We start from the raw sequence: 19,599 nt of genomic DNA, 5'->3' as shown, positions 1-19,599 counted from the left end.
GCTGAGGGGAGACCTTGTTGCTGTCTACAGTTGCCTGAAAGGAGGTTGTAGCATGGAGAGTGTTGGTGATAGGACAAGTGATAGGACAAGAGGAAATGGCCTCAAGTTGCACAGGAGAGGTTTAGATTGGGTATTAGGAAAAATTTCTTCCCAGAAAGGGTTGTCGGGCATTGGAACAGGCTGCCCAGGGAAGTGGTGGAGTCACCATCCCTGGAGGGGTTTAAAAGATGTGTACATGATGATTAGAGGCATGGTTTAGAGGTGAACTCGGCAGTGCTGGGTTAACGGTTGTATTTGGTTCTCTTAAAGGTCTTTTCCAATCTAAACAATTCAGTGATTCTATGATTCTATTCTGCTCATGCAAAGTGTTATTTAATAGATGGGAATTTATGCCAACGCTGTCTGAAATGTTTTCTAGTCCAAGCCTAATTAAATTTCCACAGGAAGCCCATTGCCAATCAAATATCTCTGATTTGTTCAGACTTCTGATGCTTTGCTTCGTTTCAGATAGTTGTGTGAAAGACCAGCAGCAGCCCAGGTAGCAACATCTATTAGTAAGTTGGCTGCGCTTTCCATTACCAGATACTATTTTCAGCTGCTCTGCACTTTGTCAGAATTTAAGATTTAACATCTGTAAGTTTTCCATTTCAGGCTGAAGTTTGTGAGGAAGTTTTAGGTGTATCACTGCAATTATTTCCAAGAATTACACTTGGAAAATGCTTGGGTTTTTATTCAGTGAGAGCCTTGGGATGGGACTTTCTTATGTCTCCATAATATCTGATACAAGATTTTCATTTGCTGTGAGTTCAGTGTGTACTTTTGCCCTTGCTGTGGAAAAAAAAAAAAAGGGCAAGGCATGAGCTTCTGTAAATCTCTTTGCAGATATCCAATAAAAACATATTAGGGTTGGCAGATAGGTTTTTATAGGTTTTTCCCCAAATATGTTTGCCTTGAGCAAAGAACTAGGCAGGAATTGTTTGTTTTGTTTTGGTTTTTTTCCTTTTTTTTTCTTCCCCCCCCCCCCTGGGGGGCAATCAGGGAAAATGGGCTTTTTAAATTATTTTTTCTTTGTCTGGAAATTGACTGACCAAATAAATCTTTACTGCTTTTATTAGTTTGCACAGATGGGAAGATGCATCCGTGTTTACTGGCTGCCTCTCTCACTGGTTACCCAGCAGCACTGATGAATGACAGAGAGGATTTCTCTCCCAAAACACAAGACTAGAGGATTTGTGTATAACCTGTGCTGCTGGCTCCAGTGTAGGATGCTTCATTCTCCCATTAGTCACACAACAAAGAGACACCAAGTGCCTCAGAGGAATCCTCTCCATACCCCTGTTGCAAACTCTGCATCTAGATGCAGTTTTGCGGGTTTGCAGGGCAGGCATCAGCGCTCCCTCCAGCACAGGACTTGCCATTATCCTCCTGCCACATCCCCTCCCTGAGGGTCCTTCCCCAGGTTCAACCTGGGCAGCTTTAAAAATCAGTGATTTAAAGCCCACAGAAGAGGACCTGGCGTCAGGCACAGGTGAAGCAGGGATCATATCTGACTACAGCAACTGTGTGTTTTACCTCTGTTCACAGTGTGAATATTTGGGCTGTCTAGTTAAGCTCTCAGAGAATGCAAATTTGTCAGCGGCAGCTGTAGGAGCTTGATGGTGGAAGAACAAAGTGGGAATTCATAATGTGCATATAATTGTAAAGAGAAGGATTTTTTTTAGTGAGAGATCAGCGGTGGTGCAGAGTAATAATCATCTTAAAGGGTGACTCTCTAGAATTAGTTGTTATTTTGTTTGAGTCCTTTGAAATCATTTCCATACTATATAATTATCTTAAATTTTAAGCGCTTCCTGCCGTGATAATGTGTGCATTTTTTGCATTCTTATGTAAATGCTTTAGCAGTTCCCAGTGTAGAATTGGAAATGTCATTCAAAAACAGGTAATGGCTTTGCAAAATCTAAGGAAAGAAATTAATCTTTTTCTTCTACATCGTTTTACAGTTTGTGTTCTGTGCTTGCGTAGCTGCGTTTTCAGCTCTGACAGAAGCCGTCTTTCAATAACAAACATCCAGTAATGGGATACGCTGAAGCAAAGAACTGAATTTCACCAATCTTAAAAAGACAAGAGACCAGCAGCCAAGCTGTTATATCCTATAGAAAGAAAACAATTACTCTGTACACTCAATCTGCACTCAGACATCCTAGGCAAAGCCAGTTAGGAATAATTATAAAAACATTCCGTTGTACTGAAAGACTAGGAATCCCTGGTAAGATGATGATTTTTATGTGGTACTACTGAATTAAAGAAACACAAGTAGCTGGTCCCTCTGAGCACCTGTGGATGTGGTGAGGGGCTGGAGCTGGGATCAAGGGCATCAGGTGTTGTTCCTGAAGGTTTCCTACACATCACATACACCAGAGATCGGTCTCTGCCAGTCTGGGCACCTGGAACTCTGCCAGCCCCAGTCTGGTGGGCACTGCTTCCAGTTTAGCAAAACACCAACTCACCTGACACAGACTAAAATCCCAGATCTAGGGAAGAGTTAGTTACCTGTTGAGCTACAGATGCTGCTGTACCTATGGCTAATTTTGCAAATGCAACTGCAATGCCTAAAGCAATATTTGTTGTTCAGTCTGACTCCCCCGAAGGTGTCATGTAGGAGCAAGAAGTGATATCGACAGGTCACTCTGGCGAGTACATTTGCCTGTTCAGACAGTAGATTATTTTGCAAGAGGGAGAAAAAATAACAAGCCTACATCTTCCCCAAGAGGAGAATGTCAAGCTTGTGATACAAGGGGCTCATTTAAACTGTAAAGCTAGTAATGGTGGAGGTTGTATTTGAACCAAAGAAACAAGGCAAAGATTCTGCATTGTATAGAACTATGATGATTTAAATATGAAGTTTAAAAGGCACTGCATTTCACTAAAAACCTAGGGCTGAGATTTCAAAGTAGACTGGGAGTTCAGTCACATACCTTGTACTAGTTTCAAAGAAGGAATTTGTCTACCTTTGCTGAGCTGTTTTGAAAATTGACATAAATTCTTACATATCGTTTGCTTTTAATAATTTAAAGCTCAGTTCTGGAGCACTAACTCAGGCAAAGTCGTGATTCATTTCAGTGGGAGCTTTGCCAAAATAAGACTGTAAGGTTTGGGGGCTATTCCAGTGAAGGGGAAAGAAATCCCTGTAAATATTGCAAAGCAAAAATTGTATCTCAGATATACCCAAGGTAATTTCTTTCCATTTCAGCAGTCAGATTGCTGATGCCAAGGCTGATCTGGGGCAGACTTTCCCTGGCTTGAATGAGAGCAGAACTGAAATCTTCTTCTATACAATAGCTGGCATTAAAACTCACTCAACTCGTCTCAGATTGTGACAGGCAGCAGCAACTTGGGACCACCTGGGGACAGTCTGTGCTGCTCTGCTGAGCCACAGCATCCTGGGATGGACTGGTCCTGGGACATTGAACTTGTTCTTGCCGTGCTCAGAAAGGATGAGAGGCTTTAGCAGAGCTGCGTCTGTGATGTAGGATCCACCTTTCCTTATCCTCTCCAGGAGTAATTTATCCCAACTATGCTCGTTGAGGACAGGAGAATCCCAGACTGACCCAGCTCCTAACTTTGGTGTTTCTTTTAAGTGCCCAAAAGTAGATGAGATGAATCAGAGCCTGGACTTGCACATGCAGGTCCAGATTTGGACTCAGATACTCAGGGATATTTAAACAGAGGAATCCCATTTATTTCATCAATAATCTTTATTTCACTGGTAGAATTTAAATGGCATTTAGTTAGCCCATTTAGTTTACACAGCCTTAGCCTCAAAACCCTCAAAGCCCAAAGATAAGTGAGGAGTCTCGCTTGCCTGCGGAAAAGGAAAAACTTGCCAGCCCATATTCCTTGTGCAGACTTCAGAAGACAGGTGATAGGATTCATCAGCATTTCCCCTGAATCCTTGGCTGGCTCTATCTTCTTCCCTCAGCCTTTTTCACTGCTTGTTAGGTTATACTAACAACATGTAGCCCTGGACAGTGAAATGGAAGATCAACCAGTGGGTAAATTGAAAGATGATCACTTTTTCTGATGGACAAGCTCACCTTTATACTTTAGGTCTCTGCCTGGCTTGCTGCAGCCAGCTATTATTTGCTGACTTGGAAACAGATAACCAGATTTTTGTAAGCAGAACCAATCCAAGGCAGTTTAGATTCTCAAAAAAAAAAAAAACCCAAAAAACCACAACAGTAGTTTTCAAACTGAGCCTTGGACTTAGCTTTCAGATTCCTCCTTGCAATGCAATGCAAGGCATTTGTTAGTCTAGTGCCAGATGTTCTTTTTTTTAACTATGCTTGAAAGTGCTTTTTTGTAGCAGAGATACAAGATTTGCTTTTAAAATCAAGGTGCTCACACCATTCAACTTTTTGTATGATTCAGGGACAAAGATTTCTCTGCATCGGGACCATCTGAATCGTTGCAGGGAGCTCCCTGTCTGTTCAACAGGTAGCACTGGAAGAGAAACTGAGACATTAAATGTTCCTTGACTCAAATCTGAGGGACTTGGTGGTGCAGAAGTGTAAGCCAGGGAGTGGTCATATCTATGTTTGAATTTAGTTTTGTTTGCTACTTTTTTCTCTGTGAGGTAACTCAGAATGGCAACAGCTCTCCTGTCGAAATACCGTAATATAGAGGTCTGCAGTGTTTGGCTCATGGAACAACTGTTCCACACTGTTCCCAGAAATCTGCGATTGCAGTCCAGGCTATCTTAGGTTAGGGTTTTAAATTGCACCTCCTAGAGACATTTGGGTGTCTTCCAAGTTTAAATTAGCTTTGCAAGTGTTTTACCAGGGATCTGTGTCTCCTCTTCTGCTTAGACAATAGCAGCGTGGTGTCTCCCAAAAGTCTGGCTCCAGACTAATCTGTTACACAGCCCAGGGGCAGCAGGGAGTCATAAAACAGCCAAATGACAGACCCTCCCAAAGTCCATATCACTGTGTGGGGAAAAAAAACAGAGCTTTATAAGCTTATCTCTGTGCTCAAGTTGTCTCTTGGAAGGACATGGGTTCCTATTAGACTGTGTATTTTTTTTAGAGAAAATTTCTCATAAATCACTGAAAAGAACGCATGTATTGTTGACTTCATTAGGACAGTTGCTGGAGGACTGTTAAGAGGACATTTATTATGCAACCCAGTCTCTAGATGTTAATGACGTAGCAATATCATGAAGTGAGGTATTAGAAAAGTTTGTTTCTTTCTGCACTAAGTGGCTTGCTTGGGGGCCCTATTTGAACTACCTTAAAACCCAGAGAAACTGTATTTTGGAGGCAGTTTCATGTGGCCTGTTTCAGTTGGGTTTCCCTGTGGCTGTGCCTGGGCTGGTTTCTGAGGGGCTGATGAGATGTCAAAGTGGCTGTTTGCTGCTGTCCCCCGCTGTCTGGCTGTTCCGCGGGATGTACTGAGGCTTTGCTGGAGAAGTGCAGTTTGGTTCCAGCACTGACTGTACCATGAAGCCTCCCATTTCTTAAGGTACATAGTGCCAACCTGCTTATTAGAGCAATACAGCATCTTAAATGCTAGTGCGTGTCTTCCCTGAATTACACAGCGGCATATATGTGCTCCTGTTACCTGTTCCTGTTGCAGAGGTGGTTTGGCTCTGCTCTGCTACACAGTTTTTCACGTGCAAGCTGCTGGAAAACTTCCCCAAAGTTGAATTTCTGTTAATTTACCCCTCAAACTGTTGCTTGTGAGAAACACATATGTGTCATTTAGAGAGAGAAATTTAGCCAGTTATCTGCATAAGAGTTCCTTCTTAAGTGGGGTCTTTACCTGCTGAAACAAATGTTTTCTGCCAGTCAGCATCAACTCTCAAATAAAGGGTCACTCTTACATCTGCTCTTCCTTGTATAATCCTTGATTATCTTGTTTTTAAAAGTTTTTGCCATCTGAAATCTCTCAAATCCCTCAATTAGCCTGTTGTCTAATACAAACATCCCTCTGAGATCGTCTTAGCAGCATATGTTCAATAGCATAATTTAGAGAACCATGAGGGCGGAGGAATTCCAAAGAGCATCGCTGCTCTATATCAAGAAGCAGGGTTTGGCTGCCAGTAATGCCCTGGCACTGTCAAAACAACTGAGGTTTGAAAAACATCCATCCATGGCATTCATGAATAAATGGATTGCAGTAAATCAAGCTCATTTGAAAAGGTCTCATTACCATTTGGTCATACAGAGATGCTGGTTTGGTCAGGGTGGAGCTAGCCAGCTTCTTGAACCTCTGACATTCCCATTATTATTAAGCTTAATCTTTTTTTATTTCCACCTCATAGTAAGCAAGTAAGCTGAATTAATAGTGACAAATATTAAATAGCCTTGACTTCTTAAAGCAAGTCATAGATGTTTCTTTGCAAACTATATAAACATCAGAAAGCTAACCAAAATTCAGTAAAGGCATGGGTAGTATTTTCCTTGGTTATAACACATTTTGGATCGGGTCCTGAAAGTGGTACTGTTTTTGTTCAGTGTATTGAGCTACTTAACTTTCCGAACACTGACATTATCCATGTTAAAAATTAAGCTTGCAGCATAGTGCTTTGCAGAATAAAAACCTAATTAATAGGCTTATTAGTTTGGTATTAATTTTATTTTTAGTATATAATACCGGTCCAAAGACTACAGTACATTTAGTACCTTATAGAGGTTTACAGCGGGTTCCCAAAACATGTTGGGTAGTATTGGTATAGGTGAGGCACCTTTACAGCAGCGATTCCAGCCCAGGCAGTGCAGGGGGATAGTCTGGGGAGAGAACAGCAGCCACCTAACTGCACACAGGAATAACAGCAGCCAGGACAAATGCCTTTGCCGAGAACTCCAGCATAAAAGGACAATATTGAACGCCAAAGTATTGACTAATCCATAATGCCATAAATATGCATCCACATTAATAAAATATACAGGCCAAATGGCAGGGCTGTCCTTCCGTGCAGAACAGACTCTAAGCTGACAGTGAAGCAAGGACCTGTTTGATGTAATGTGGCGTTATTTCTTCTCCTGCAGCTCATGCTGTTATTTATCTTCCACTTGCAGCTTCTCGCAGTCAGTGAGCAGAGGCAATTTCTAGCGTGCAGAAAAAAGAGCTTGTTCAGCAGCATCTGTCTCTAAGCGCTTCCTCTGGGGTGAACCCCATCTTTCTTGTTTAATGTCAGTGAGGAGGCTGCTGGTAGTTTAGGGAGGTCCAAGCTGAGCTGAGGCTGTGCTTGGGAGAGCTACCTGCCCAGCTTTTGGGTGGAAGAGCACTGCCTCTACGAGTTTGCCATCACAGACATAGAGTGGCACCTCACCAAAGTGGTAAAGGACAAGGAGATCACTTTCACATCCATTTACCCATCGCAACTCACAGCAGTTGTACAGACAGGCTTTCAGCCAGGTTGCAGGTTACCACAGAAACAGCATTCCTCGTTATCCCCTATTCCCATGGGAAGGACTGTAGCTCTTGTTCTGACTGTTGTTCATTCAGTTGCCTGTTGCCTAAAAAAGTGAAACCTTTGCATGCTTTCCTTTTTTCCATAGAATTTTAGGAACATCTGCTGCTAAAAGGGTCATGTCCCTGCTTGTAATTAAAGAGACAGATTTAGAGCCTGCTGCAAACACTGATTAGATTATTGTTTTTTTCGCACTTTAAGATAAATCTGCATGAATTCATGGGTGACAGTCTGAAGGAGATCTCTTCCATCTCCTTATACCCCAGGGCTGATGTGCTGTTTCTAGGATACAACAGTAAATCCCACACGCTTCTAATTAGCCCTGCTACTTCTGCAGAGCCTGTCTGGGGAGCTCCCTGGTGTTAGGAGAGCTATGACCACAAAGCTGTCAGGGGAGTGCCTGGTGATGCCGTGCTCCAGCATAGCTGCCCATCCTCTTTGCTGAGGCCAGGGATGCCCCGGTGTAGCTGTTGCTGCCTTCTGAACCCCATCCCAGCTTACCTGTATCCTGCAGCCTACAGAACTGCAAGCAGCATTTTGGGATGGTACAGCCAAGGCACTCGATGTGGCAGTAGAAAGGTTATGCTGCCCTTCTTGCTCCTCACTCCCAGGTGGTGTTTTAACAAATGCCAGCCAAGCCACCTTGTTCCAGGAGCAAATTAACCCACGGCCACTGCCCTGTGCTCTGCAGCCCCAGCAGCAGCCGAGTGGGTTTCCCCTGGTGCCACTGATCATGTAGACAAATACAAGAGTAATTGTGTGAAAGGGCTACTGGGACAGGAATGTGTTTTCTTTCTCAGCTGCTCTTGCCAGCTCACAGACATCTGCCCCTCACAGCGGCTGGGTTGTGACAAAGCCATGTCTCTTCATGCCACACTCCTCTGCCTGATGGAGTGACTTTTCCTGTGTGCATTCTTGCTGCAGCTTGTTGCTGCTTGATGGAAGATACCTGGCTTTGCATGGTTTCTCTGTCCCTGAGGTGACATACAATGCTAAAGGGAGAGCTGACGGATGAATAGCAACTCTAAGGAACAAACCACAAGTAGTTCACTCCAAACAAAGCAGTTGCAGTGTTTCCTAAGACTCAGGCTCGTCTTAGTCCTTCAGCATCTCATGCCACTGGTCATGTTCAGTGAAAAGCAATGGGCTCAGTGCTTGGCCATTAAAATGAGTGGGATGCAGGGTTGTCTTTAACTAAAAGCAGAACACGGGCCCCATACTTTAAAAGGAGTTTTCCAACTAAGATATATTCTTTTTCAAAGTAATGCGTGACACACTTAAACTGAGGACATTCTGCACAACAGCTGTGTCAGAGAGATTTGACAATACCAGGATTTGATGTCAGTTATAACTGCTAGAAATCTGATTGCAATGGCTGGCAGGTTATCTGTGTAATAATGGGTATGTTATAAAATAGGTTGCTTAGCATCTTTGGGGCTCTCTGCTCTAGTTCTGGGAAGAAAGCTCTCCTATCTGCCTTTTGCTTCCTTCTCCCTTCCTTTAATTTTTAAGCTTGGGTACACTGACTGATCGAAGGGTCAGAAATACCATAAAATTGGGTGGTATTTATCAGAAACATGACTTGAAAGATAGAGAACTTTTGTATGAATACAGTGAGGCTAAACAGCGAAGACCATTTTACTTTGTCATAAGACAAATGACTGAAAATATCTTACCTCCATTATGCAACTCCATGGTACAGCCTCTTTTTAAATGTTGTGTTTCAGTTCTGGAAATGACAGAGGGAAAAAAAAAATTGAAAGGATTCGGTGAAGGGTAATGAAAATGATTAGAGGCACAGAGAACCTTTCATATGAGGAGAGATTTAAAAAGATTAAGCCTGCTTAGTTAAGACAAGAGATGAATAAGCAGAGACATGATGGAGAGATGTGGAGTAATGAATGGCACAGAAGAGGCACACTGGGTACTTTTATGTGCTGTTTTCTAAAAGTAAAGCTGAAAGAAGAAAGCCGAAAAAAAATAAGGCAAGAAATTTACTTACAATAAAAAAAAAAAAAACAACGGAAACATTTAAGCTCTGTTTTCTGCAGTACTGACTTCACCTGTGGAAGCCACTGTTGCAGGAAATGGAGATAATGAGCTTAGGAAAATTATGAAAAAGACTGACTGCTTTGGGGAGAATCATGAGCCTATCAAGAGGGAAAGGGAGCTCTCCAGTAGCTTTGAATGGGAGCAGGATTGACCAGCTGGCATGATCCACCAGCTTCTGGAATGAACCACCAGCCCCAATGAGCTCTGGGTACTCTTGGTGTCTCAAAAAGAGTTCTGTCATGCAGTGTGCAAAAAAAAAAGCCAAATTGTAGCACACAGAGATGAGATATTGTTTATTACAGAGTTGCACAAACCTGGATGCTGGAATAAAGCCTGCATGTCAGAAAGAAAAGTAACAGCCTTTATATACAAAATGTTATCACTACATTCACACCTTAAACAGCCAATTGGTTACACATTTGCGTATTGGTTACATATTCATTTTAGTGTATAATGAGCAACATTAATCTAAAGGACACTTCATCCAACAATCTCGAGATATGTGTTAAAGCAAGACTCAACTAATTGTGCAGGCTTCAAGACATCTAAAGCTGCAATGCCAGTCTCTCTGATTAGGTGTTTTGCAGGTCACCCTTATCTTTGTTAGATGAGTGAACTGACCTAAACTGAAAGGATATATGTATCTTTAGGCTAGCAATTGCAGCCAGGATTCATGCTGTTAAGTGGTAAAGACAACACTGGTACAGTAGGCACAGCTACACCTGCACTGGGTACAGGTAGTTACCCACTTCAGCTGCCTTCGGTGATGTAAGATAATGCAATTTTCTTTCCAGGTTGAACAAGCACGACCTTTCCCACCATGTGTTGAGAGAGCACGTATTTTCCAACATCCCTGTTTTCAGTAATGTCCGTGTAGGTCATGTATTGAGGCATCTCTTGCTTTTCAGTTGACCTGTTTGGAGGGTAACTCTTTGTGCTCAGCCAGGAGGGTTTTGTTCCTTTGCTTGACTCAGTGACATGGGAGGAAGGATCATGAGAAGTTGTAGTGCATCAGATCTAAGATCCAGCAAGTTCAGCATCCAAAGATGTTCAGAGGCACATACTTAGATAAGAATATGAGATTAGAGTACAGAAGTATAGGGAGAACATGCAGGATACTTCCATCCCATTTTTTCCGGGGCTGAGGATTATCTCAGCCAGTGCCTAAAGTGGTGTTAACCAGTCCTTGACCAAACCTGGAAGTACATGATTCATGGAGATTTATTAGGCAATATAACCTTTGGTTAGATATTGAGAAAGTTATTATATTTTTTTTTAAAACCCCAAACCCATGCTTACACTAGTAGAGAAGATCTCTCTCCAAAGAGGCTTAATTGTAGATTAATATATAAGTTTTCCTTTACAAATTTAGAAGCAATAAAAGGACTTTTGTATGTGTGAAACAATAAAAATTAAATATGATTAAAAAAACAGTTTCTAAGTAATAGCAGGATTGTATCATATATGTTGATCTTCTCAGTTAGTCAAGTCTGGAGTCCTCAGACAACCTGTCAGGCACTTATTGCTTAATGAACCTTCCCAAGTTTCACAAAACAGGCAATTTTTAAAGACTAGATTCTTTCTTTTATATTATGAGAATTTCACTGATTTTCAACTCGGACTGGAAAGTCTAGTGCCCTAAAGCCACTGAAATTCCAAAAGGGTAGGTGCAAGCATTAGAAGGTATTAAAATATTTATAGAGGACGTGATCATTCAGGCAATTGCAGAGGTTTCTCTGTGTGATGCTTCCAGGATCATCAGGGGTGCACAAGATGCAGAGAGAAGCATTTTGGGGCAAAGTAGATCTTCTCTCTTTCGTATTCATACCAAGTAAATTATGTCTCATAACTTTGTGGGCCAGATTAGGAAAGGGGCCTGTGTTTGACATCTGTGAGGTGTTCTGGGCATCTCACAGAACTTTTAAACCACATTGCAGGCTTTTTCTAACATAATTAATTTCCTCTGCAATAATCAGAAGACTACCTTATTTCTCTATGTATCATGTGTTAGTTCTCTTGACTCAGTTAAGGAGTGCTTTGGTTAATCAACACAGTTGTAGAAGTGAAGCATCACCAGAAGACAGGGGAACAATAACATGATCATATTTAATTCCTATTTCAATTAAATTTCAGCACTGTTTACAGTCACTGAGGTTTTTTCCCCTGGGGTCATCAGCAGTATATTCATTCTGTGGGCAGTGCACGCTTAAAGGTGACGCACCAAGCTTTAAATAGGAATTTATTGATATGCCTAAATGCCACTTAAAAATCTGGGCAAAGATTACTTGGACAAGTTTTCACAACTGAGTCACTGATAAGGCTAGAAAAAGAGTAATGAACAAAACTTAAACCTCTAAATTTCTGTATTTGCAATTACTATGTTTTCTGCTTCAGTTCACTGTGTGCGTTTTTTTCCCTGAGTTTGTGCATTTGATTTGCTGTGCAAAGGAACAATGTCAAGGGAATAATTACAGGATCTTTTCAATGCTTTTCTCATAGATTCAGAGAATACCCAGTGACAATCTGAAATCTTACTCTGGAGATGCTGGATATCCAGCTGCTTCCTTGGGCTCCATTTTACTCTTTCTGGAAGCTTTATCCTAAATAAATGCACACCCTGACAGGTTGTGTTTCACTTGATAAATTTCTGTTCATTGCACTATCCCAGGCAATTCCATCCTATGGAGTTGTTTGGGATCATCTTCCAGGAAAATTATGCCTTTTTATCACTCCTGCCAGTAGGTAGGTTTCCTGATGAAAGATTTTAGTGTATCTTTTCTATATAATTTTGAATTTAATTTCTTCTTTATATGGTCGCATGGCTGGTATTTGTGCCTTCAGATTTTAGTGAACTCAAGGGGAATTATAGCCTTCCTCAAATTCCTGTTTAGCAGTAGGATTTGTTGTTGTTGTTGTTCAAGCAGCAATTAGATGAGCTTTACAGCACCTCCTGAGGGCTTTGGGCTACCTACTTGGTGAGAACTCACCTGGAATAGACATAGCCAAAAATGAAGCTCTTCACTGCACCTGTCTTCAAAAGTCCACACAGCTTCTTGGTGAACATGTCTTTTGCTGTGACTGGTAACTGTTGTATATGGTTGTGATTACATGATCAAACAGTCTTCCTAATTACAGTCTCACAAGACCTATTACATACTCATATATTGTGAGTTGCTCCCTCTGAAATCACTAGGATTCCTCAAAAATAGTAAATTTAAGCAAAATGGACAATGTTACAGGACTGGAGCCTGTCTGTGGAACTGTAATATATCTGATCCAGAATAAATTGCTTCAAGATAATTGGAAGTTTCCATTGCTAAAGAAAATGGCTTCTGGTGGCTTCACAAAATACCAGTTTCTTCCAAGTCTTCTCACACTGGTGATCTAAAAGCTGTTATATCTGATAATGTTTAAGCTGAAGTATTTGCATCTTGTGCTGTTGATATGACTGCACATTACAGGGTGATGATCCAGAGGACACACCCTGGAACTTCACATGCCAAGATGGAGAAAATCAATCTCTGTTAATAAAAAAAGGCAGGCTCAGTGGTGCAGAAAATAACTACTCGGGAGCCTTAAAGAGACTCCTTCAAAAATTCATGATTATAGAATGGAAACTTTGGCTACATTGTAGTCCTGAAAGAAATCAGGATATGGAAGGAAAAAAAATCAAACTTTCTTTAAGTAGAGAAATTAAAGAGTAAATCCCATAAGAAGATACAGTCGTTGATCAGATGGAACATAATTATATTGTCAATATGTAAGAAAGTTTTCCAGGTTTCCCAAGTACCAAACACTTTTCCCAAATACTTTTCAAAGGCTGTTTGTTTGTTTATTTTCTTCTTGTTTATTCATGCTCCTAGCACTAAATCCATCGAAGCAAAATTTCTGATTGTTGTGGTCAGCTGCTGTAACGTAGCCACAGGACATTCAGCCTCTAGTGATATACAGACATTTAACAAACTCAGTGTTGACCTAATGACTTAATACTCCCCAAAGTATTTGGTGATGTCCTCTGCTGATGGCATCCACAATGCAAATACAGTATGCAGTAAATAGCAGAAAGCCAATATCTTTGCCCTCATGTGTGCACTGTGCCTACAGCCATCTTGATGAAAAGCTTTTATAACATGACAGAAAACTGAAGACACTAAATACCTTTCTATAAAGCAGATTTCCCATTTTCTGTGTATGGGAAGTCTGAATTATTGTGTCATGATATTTTGGGGGCCAGAAGAATTAATATACATTCCTGCAGTGTAGGTGGGTGTGATGGCTGATAATTTGGATGGTCTTTGGCTTGAAACACAGCTTAACTTACACTCACGGTATTTTAGCTTTTAGCTGTGGCATATCCATAATGCAGTATTTGTTTGAAAGAGACTGGATTGTTTTAGATGTAATCTAGTCAGTTGCCTGGAAATGCAGCCACTCTAAGAGTGTGCTACAAGGCCTTTCTACCATGTTATCATACACAAAATTATTCTTTTTAAATTATTTTGCACATATTTAATGCAGCTGCAGATCTATTCATGAAGAAACAGTTCAGCAGATCGGCTTAAAACCAAGAAGAAGCTCCTGACAGTTCATCTTCTTGCTTACTTAAGCATGGCTGAGTCATGACTACAGTGAATCCAGCATTTATTTATTTATTCATTCATTCCTTCCTTCATTCATTGTTAAGTGCTTGTGTGAGGGGCTTGGGTGAGTGCAATTTATTCATGTAGGTGCCATCTTCCTTGACTTCTGAGGTAAGGTGAGACTGAAACACTATTTTACACTAATACCTGTTTTTCATGTTTTGCATAACAATATATTCATAACATTGGACTCCTCAGAACTCATTTGAATTATTTTCATTGCAAAGCTGGACAAAGAGGACAGCTGGGAGACAAGGAAAAAACTGGCCTTAGAATTCAACAATTTATATTTATAAATTTTCAATAGGAGCTGGAAAAGATCATTTTTAATTGAGGCACTCAGCTCTCTCTCAGCTGTAACTTGCACTTCCTCAGTACATTATTAAATAATTTGCCAGCAAATATAACATAATGGCTATTTTGCACTTGCTGCTCTGCACTGTACTTTGGACTGATGTGCTGACAGTAGCCCTGTCTGTACCCAATTGGTTTCACACATGGACTTGCCCAGCTCAGAAAAGTACATTTTAATTGTAATACCCCCAAATCAGGGGCACATCTGCTAGCATTCCTAATTCAGAACTTCCCTCTGCAGTTCTCCTCCCCGACTCTTTAATGAGTAGGAAAGACACAGGTTTGATTAAACTAAAGGCAAGTGATGGGTGGAACAAACACTTGCACAAAGTAAGCAGCTGCTTAGTATTCAGGAGCAAGCAGAGCACTTCAGCTTCTGCAAACAGCTCATGGGGGATCAACTTTTATTTGGCAAAGAGGATGCCTTTCTCACTGTGCAGCACCTTTCTGAAACTGCAGATGCAGCCGAGGAATTAAGCAGATGTCAGCCAAGACAAAGGAGTCTGATTCTTTGCCAAGCCAGTCAGGTGAATGAGGTGGTCTGCTTTGGTGTTGGAAGGGAATTTGACGTCGTGACTGAGCACGTTATACAGAGGTGTCTGTTTCCATACCCTGCTGTCATGAGAAATCATTGCCATGGTAGTTTTTGCTGAATAGTGCGATGCTCCAGGGAGGCGATTGCTGTCTGGGATGCTCACAGGGGATGCCTGGTGTGCACCATGGTGCTCGTGTCTGATTGCACACATGCTCAACTGCAAACTAACTCACAGCAACACAACACTTACACCATGGCTTGTTATCACAAGCCTTACAGCCAAGGAAAAATCAAGGGTAAAGGAGTTTTTTAGTGTCCTTCTGTCTCCCCATTGTTTTTCTCCCTCTGTTTCAAGGGACGCTGCAGGCTGTTGGCTCCTGCTGCTCATACTGAGGTTAAGTTGCTTCCTAAGAGAGACAGAGTAAATGTTGTGGTTCTGTTTGCAATCTGACCCTCTGCTGCTGTGTACAAGCAGGCCTTTTGTACCACAAACAGCTTCAAATTACTGTATATAAACCATAATTTTCCGGTGGGATCACTGTAGTTTTCCATTTTGCTGCTAATTGGATGATACACTTGCAATAGCCTTTGTTAACATGGCTAGCGCTGGGCAGGGTACAGTGATGGAAGGCTTTTATTTAGAAATCATGCAAAACTGCAGTGACTGTCCCCACTTGACAGCAATTGAATCCAAACATCACTTAACTAAATAACAGACAATTAGCTTGAAGAAAAAAGGAAGAAAATTGCTTACTTCACATTCTTTGTTGAAGGAAATACCAATCAGAGAATGGGAGGATTTTTCTTTCTAAGAGAAGACGAAGTGGCAAAAGAGGTTCAGAAAATGCACTGTGTTTGTTTGTTGTTTTTTTTTTAATACTGTCTTTTTCTCATATAAGAATATTTGAAGAACTAGATAAGAATATCTTAAGCTCCTGAGACATGTAATTTCCTTTGTTTGTTTGTTTGTTTTTTTAAATTCAAATTGCAGTCACTATGCAAGCACTTTTTTTTCCTCCTTTCACCCTGCTGTAGGATACTTTAAGTGCAAGGGCAGCTTCACTGAAGCTGGCTGCCTTCACAAGGAAGGACGAGCAAACAGTGGGCTGCTGTGCAGTGCAACAAAAGGACTGTGATTGATATTAACATTTGCATCACCAGACCAAGCCCTTCTTCTTTCGTATTTTATGGACTTTTAGGGATCCATAGGGAAGGTGTTGTCAGAATGTGTGATGTTAAAAAAACCTGAAGCACTCAGAGGCCTTAGGAAGCAGCTGAGTGATGTTGTCAGGACTGGTGTTTCATGTCTAGATCTTTTTTTGAATCTGGGCAATATTGCCAAAAGGTGATGATTCACCCACGACCATTGCACAGGGAAAGTCAGCCATACCACTGGCAGGAAGAAAAAGGCTCGCTCCTAGTTTATTGCCCTTTATTTTAAGTATTAGCTCAGTATCATCTTGCCAAAAGAAATAGTACAAGTCAACATGAAGCATAAAGCTCAATCCTATCGGATTTCAGCTGTGGTAGAGCAGAGGCTGATGTCTGCAGTGGGTCTCTGACAGCTGGGCTGTCGGTGGATGATGCACTGGGCAGAGAAAGAGCGTAGGTCAGACCAAAAAGGCAGCTGCTACAAGCTGACTTAATATCATGCAGTAAGAGATGACCATTTACTCATGGTATCCTGGCTTTGAATTTTTATTGCACTTTCCTCATAAGCAGTTAAAGCCAGCAGTTACTGCAAAAAGGCATTACGTGGCCCCACCTCTCACCTGGGGGCTGGACTGCAGCTGGTCCCTTGGGGTTGACATCAAGGCTGCGGCTGCCCCGTGTCCATTAGTTGCATCAATCAATAATTCTTCACTTCGACTTTTTACTCGTTGTTCAAAAAAGATTTTATTATGCTACTTTGAGCTGCTCACAGCATCATTTCACAGGTTTCAAATCGTGTTACTCTTTTGTTAATACTTTTAGGACCTGTGTTTCATAATTGGATAATGGAGGGTGAGAGTCTTTTAACCATCAGGAAAGCAATGAATATTGGATGCTTTTTCATTAACTGATGTGAGATTCAGCACTGCAGATATTGATCTGTTACTTTCTTACAGGAACATTTTACACCTGAATGCAAGTTCAAAGAATCAGTATTTGAAAACTACTATGTGACATATTCTTCAATGATCTACAGACAGCAACAGTCTGGCCGGGGTTGGTATTTGGGTCTTAACAAAGAAGGAGAAATAATGAAAGGAAACCACGTGAAGAAAAATAAACCTGCAGCACACTTTCTTCCAAAACCATTAAAAGGTAATTGCTTGGGTTTGTTCCATCTATCTGAACTGACATTGTCTTGTGTCAGAGATGTTTGATTGCTGTGCATACATATTTGAAGGGTTCAGCTACTTATATAACTGAAGCATGATGTTCTGTAACACATTGTTAATATAACCAGAGCTGCTTTTTTTAGGTTTCTCTACGTCACTGCTACATTGCTCTAATCTAACCAAGCACGCGTATTAGGTTATTTGTGCCCAAAGTCCATGGGGCCTTCATTATAGGTAGTGAAAGCTCTACCTGGGATGGACCCAACATCTGCTCATAGGCCATTAGCACCTTGCTGTATAGCTTGTCAATCTGTGCTTCATATTACAGGATGTCTGTTTTTGCCTGGGATAAAGCTCTAATGTGCAGTGCTTATTAAACCACAATTAATGTGGTATCAGCATGTGACGTTGAAGGTAATAACACATGTGGTATGTGTACACGCTGTGTATTAAAACCCAAGACCTAGAGTCATCCCAGTTAACCGAAGCCTCTGCAGCAGGAGTGTAGTCAGACTTTGCTCCTCTTTGGTCAATGCAGAGAGATATCTCAGTCAATGTCTGAGGTGCTCTTTTTCTCCAGAAGAACCAGCTACCTTTCTTTCTGGGTTATGCTGTTAAGTAGCCTTTCAAGACAGTGCCATTTTAAAATCAGAGGGGTTACCTCAAAGGTGCATGGCCCTCAGTGGAAATTGGATTAGTCTGGCAGTCTACATTTAGGACTGGGTTTCAGGCAACTTATGTCAAGGTTGATTCTCACTTCTAATGTGTGTGAAAACAAAGGAAACAGAAGACTAAAAATTAGTTTTCACACCCATGTGCTTAGGCTACATATACAAGTAACAGATCAAATCACAGCTGTTGACAGTGCTACTTCACTATTAATAAGGAAATGTGGATTTTTATCAGCTTAGGTCTATCTTGCAGAGTTTTCTAAGTGCAGGTGGGTGGATGACTGTTTTGTTTGCCTTCTCTAAAATGTCATTCCCCTGAGGAGTAGCTCAGGGGTTCTTAGGAATGGAAGAGGTCTCCTTGCCATGTTTCTTTCATTCACTCATTACATTGCATATTGCTGAATGAAAAACCCCAATGTTTCACAGCTGGGCTTTGCAGGAACAGACTGAGTAGCCTGTAAGACATGCTGATGTGTTGCTTCTCTTTTGCTTTGCAGTGGCCATGTACAAAGAGCCTTCTCTCCATGATCTCACAGAGTTCTCCAGATCTGGAAGTGGGACCCCAACAAAGAGCAGAAGTGTTTCAGGAGTGTTAAATGGGGGTAAATCCATGAGCCAAAACGAGTCAACGTAGCCAGATTCAGGCAAGCCAAGTGCTCTCTAAACAGAACCTTACCTCTGGATGCAGTTGAATTCTTACTAGCAGTCTTTCATCCAAACGTTCAATTGCCCAGCACAAGCAACTGAACTTGCATAGGTCACTCGTTTATCAGCCATTAGATCTACTGGTTGTCAAAGGATATACCCCAATAATGTAGAATATGCTTGTGCATATCACAAGGCACTTGGATAGCCAGCAAACATAACTGCGGAATAAATCTCAGAGAAGAAATGTCCAGCTCTTTCTCTCTCTCTCTCTTTTTCTCTCTCTCTTTCTCTCTCTCCCCTATGCTTTGTGGAATACGAAACAGAAAACATTTCACTGCATTTACTGCTGATAAGCATTTGCTTTCCAACTCAGAAAAAGACCACTTTTGCTCTTCAAAGGAAATTTTAATGCTTGTATGTTTTATAGGGGCAAACAAAAAACAAACATGTAAACTCCGTTGTTTCCTTGGCTTACTGTTTTATATCTAAGGCTTGATAAAAAATGTATCCTTTAATTTGGAGTAGTGCAACTTTTTGATTTCTGAACTCCAATGGGTCTTTAAAGTTATGTCTTTAAAAAAATAATAAAAAATTCAGGGTTGGAACTGAGAGTTATTGTCTCAGGCTCAAGCAAACAGTGTTCTTGTGGTTTTAAACACAATGAAATATAAATTTTTATAGATTTGTAGTTTCTGGTAAAGTTCTTGTGCTAACCCCAGTCTGTAGGAATTGAGTTGTTTTGTTATCCCAAGTGGAAGTTAACAGAAAGGGATAAAATTATCCTCCAGTGTAGATTTCTCTTAATTCCATTTTGTGTGTCATGTTAAACTATTGTTGTGGCTTCTTTTCTAAAGACAGAAACTGTGGAATTAAGGTGACTTAATTTTTTTATAAGAAACGTCTT

At 41.1% G+C, this 19,599-nt stretch overlaps 1 protein-coding gene across 3 annotated transcripts in view; it reads left to right on the top strand.

Moving 5' to 3' along the window:
• FGF13 (fibroblast growth factor 13) overlaps nucleotides 1-18,681 on the top strand; it is a gene marked incomplete at both ends in the record, with an annotated part of 234,537 nt that extends 215,856 nt beyond the window's left edge. For all 3 annotated transcript variants that reach the window (XM_080352638.1, XM_080352636.1, XM_080352637.1), the window contains 2 exons: nucleotides 17,161-17,359; nucleotides 18,545-18,681. In XM_080352638.1, coding sequence (XP_080208764.1) covers nucleotides 17,161-17,359; nucleotides 18,545-18,681 — 336 coding nt within the window. The remainder of the gene's footprint in view (nucleotides 1-17,160; nucleotides 17,360-18,544) is intronic.
• Nucleotides 18,682-19,599: the final 918 nt, after the last annotated feature.

Source organism: Nesoenas mayeri (genome assembly GCF_963082525.1).
Source record: "Nesoenas mayeri genome assembly, chromosome: 13".
Classification (NCBI taxonomy): Eukaryota; Metazoa; Chordata; class Aves; order Columbiformes; family Columbidae; genus Nesoenas; species Nesoenas mayeri.
This window is presented reverse-complemented; position numbering and strand designations above follow the sequence as displayed.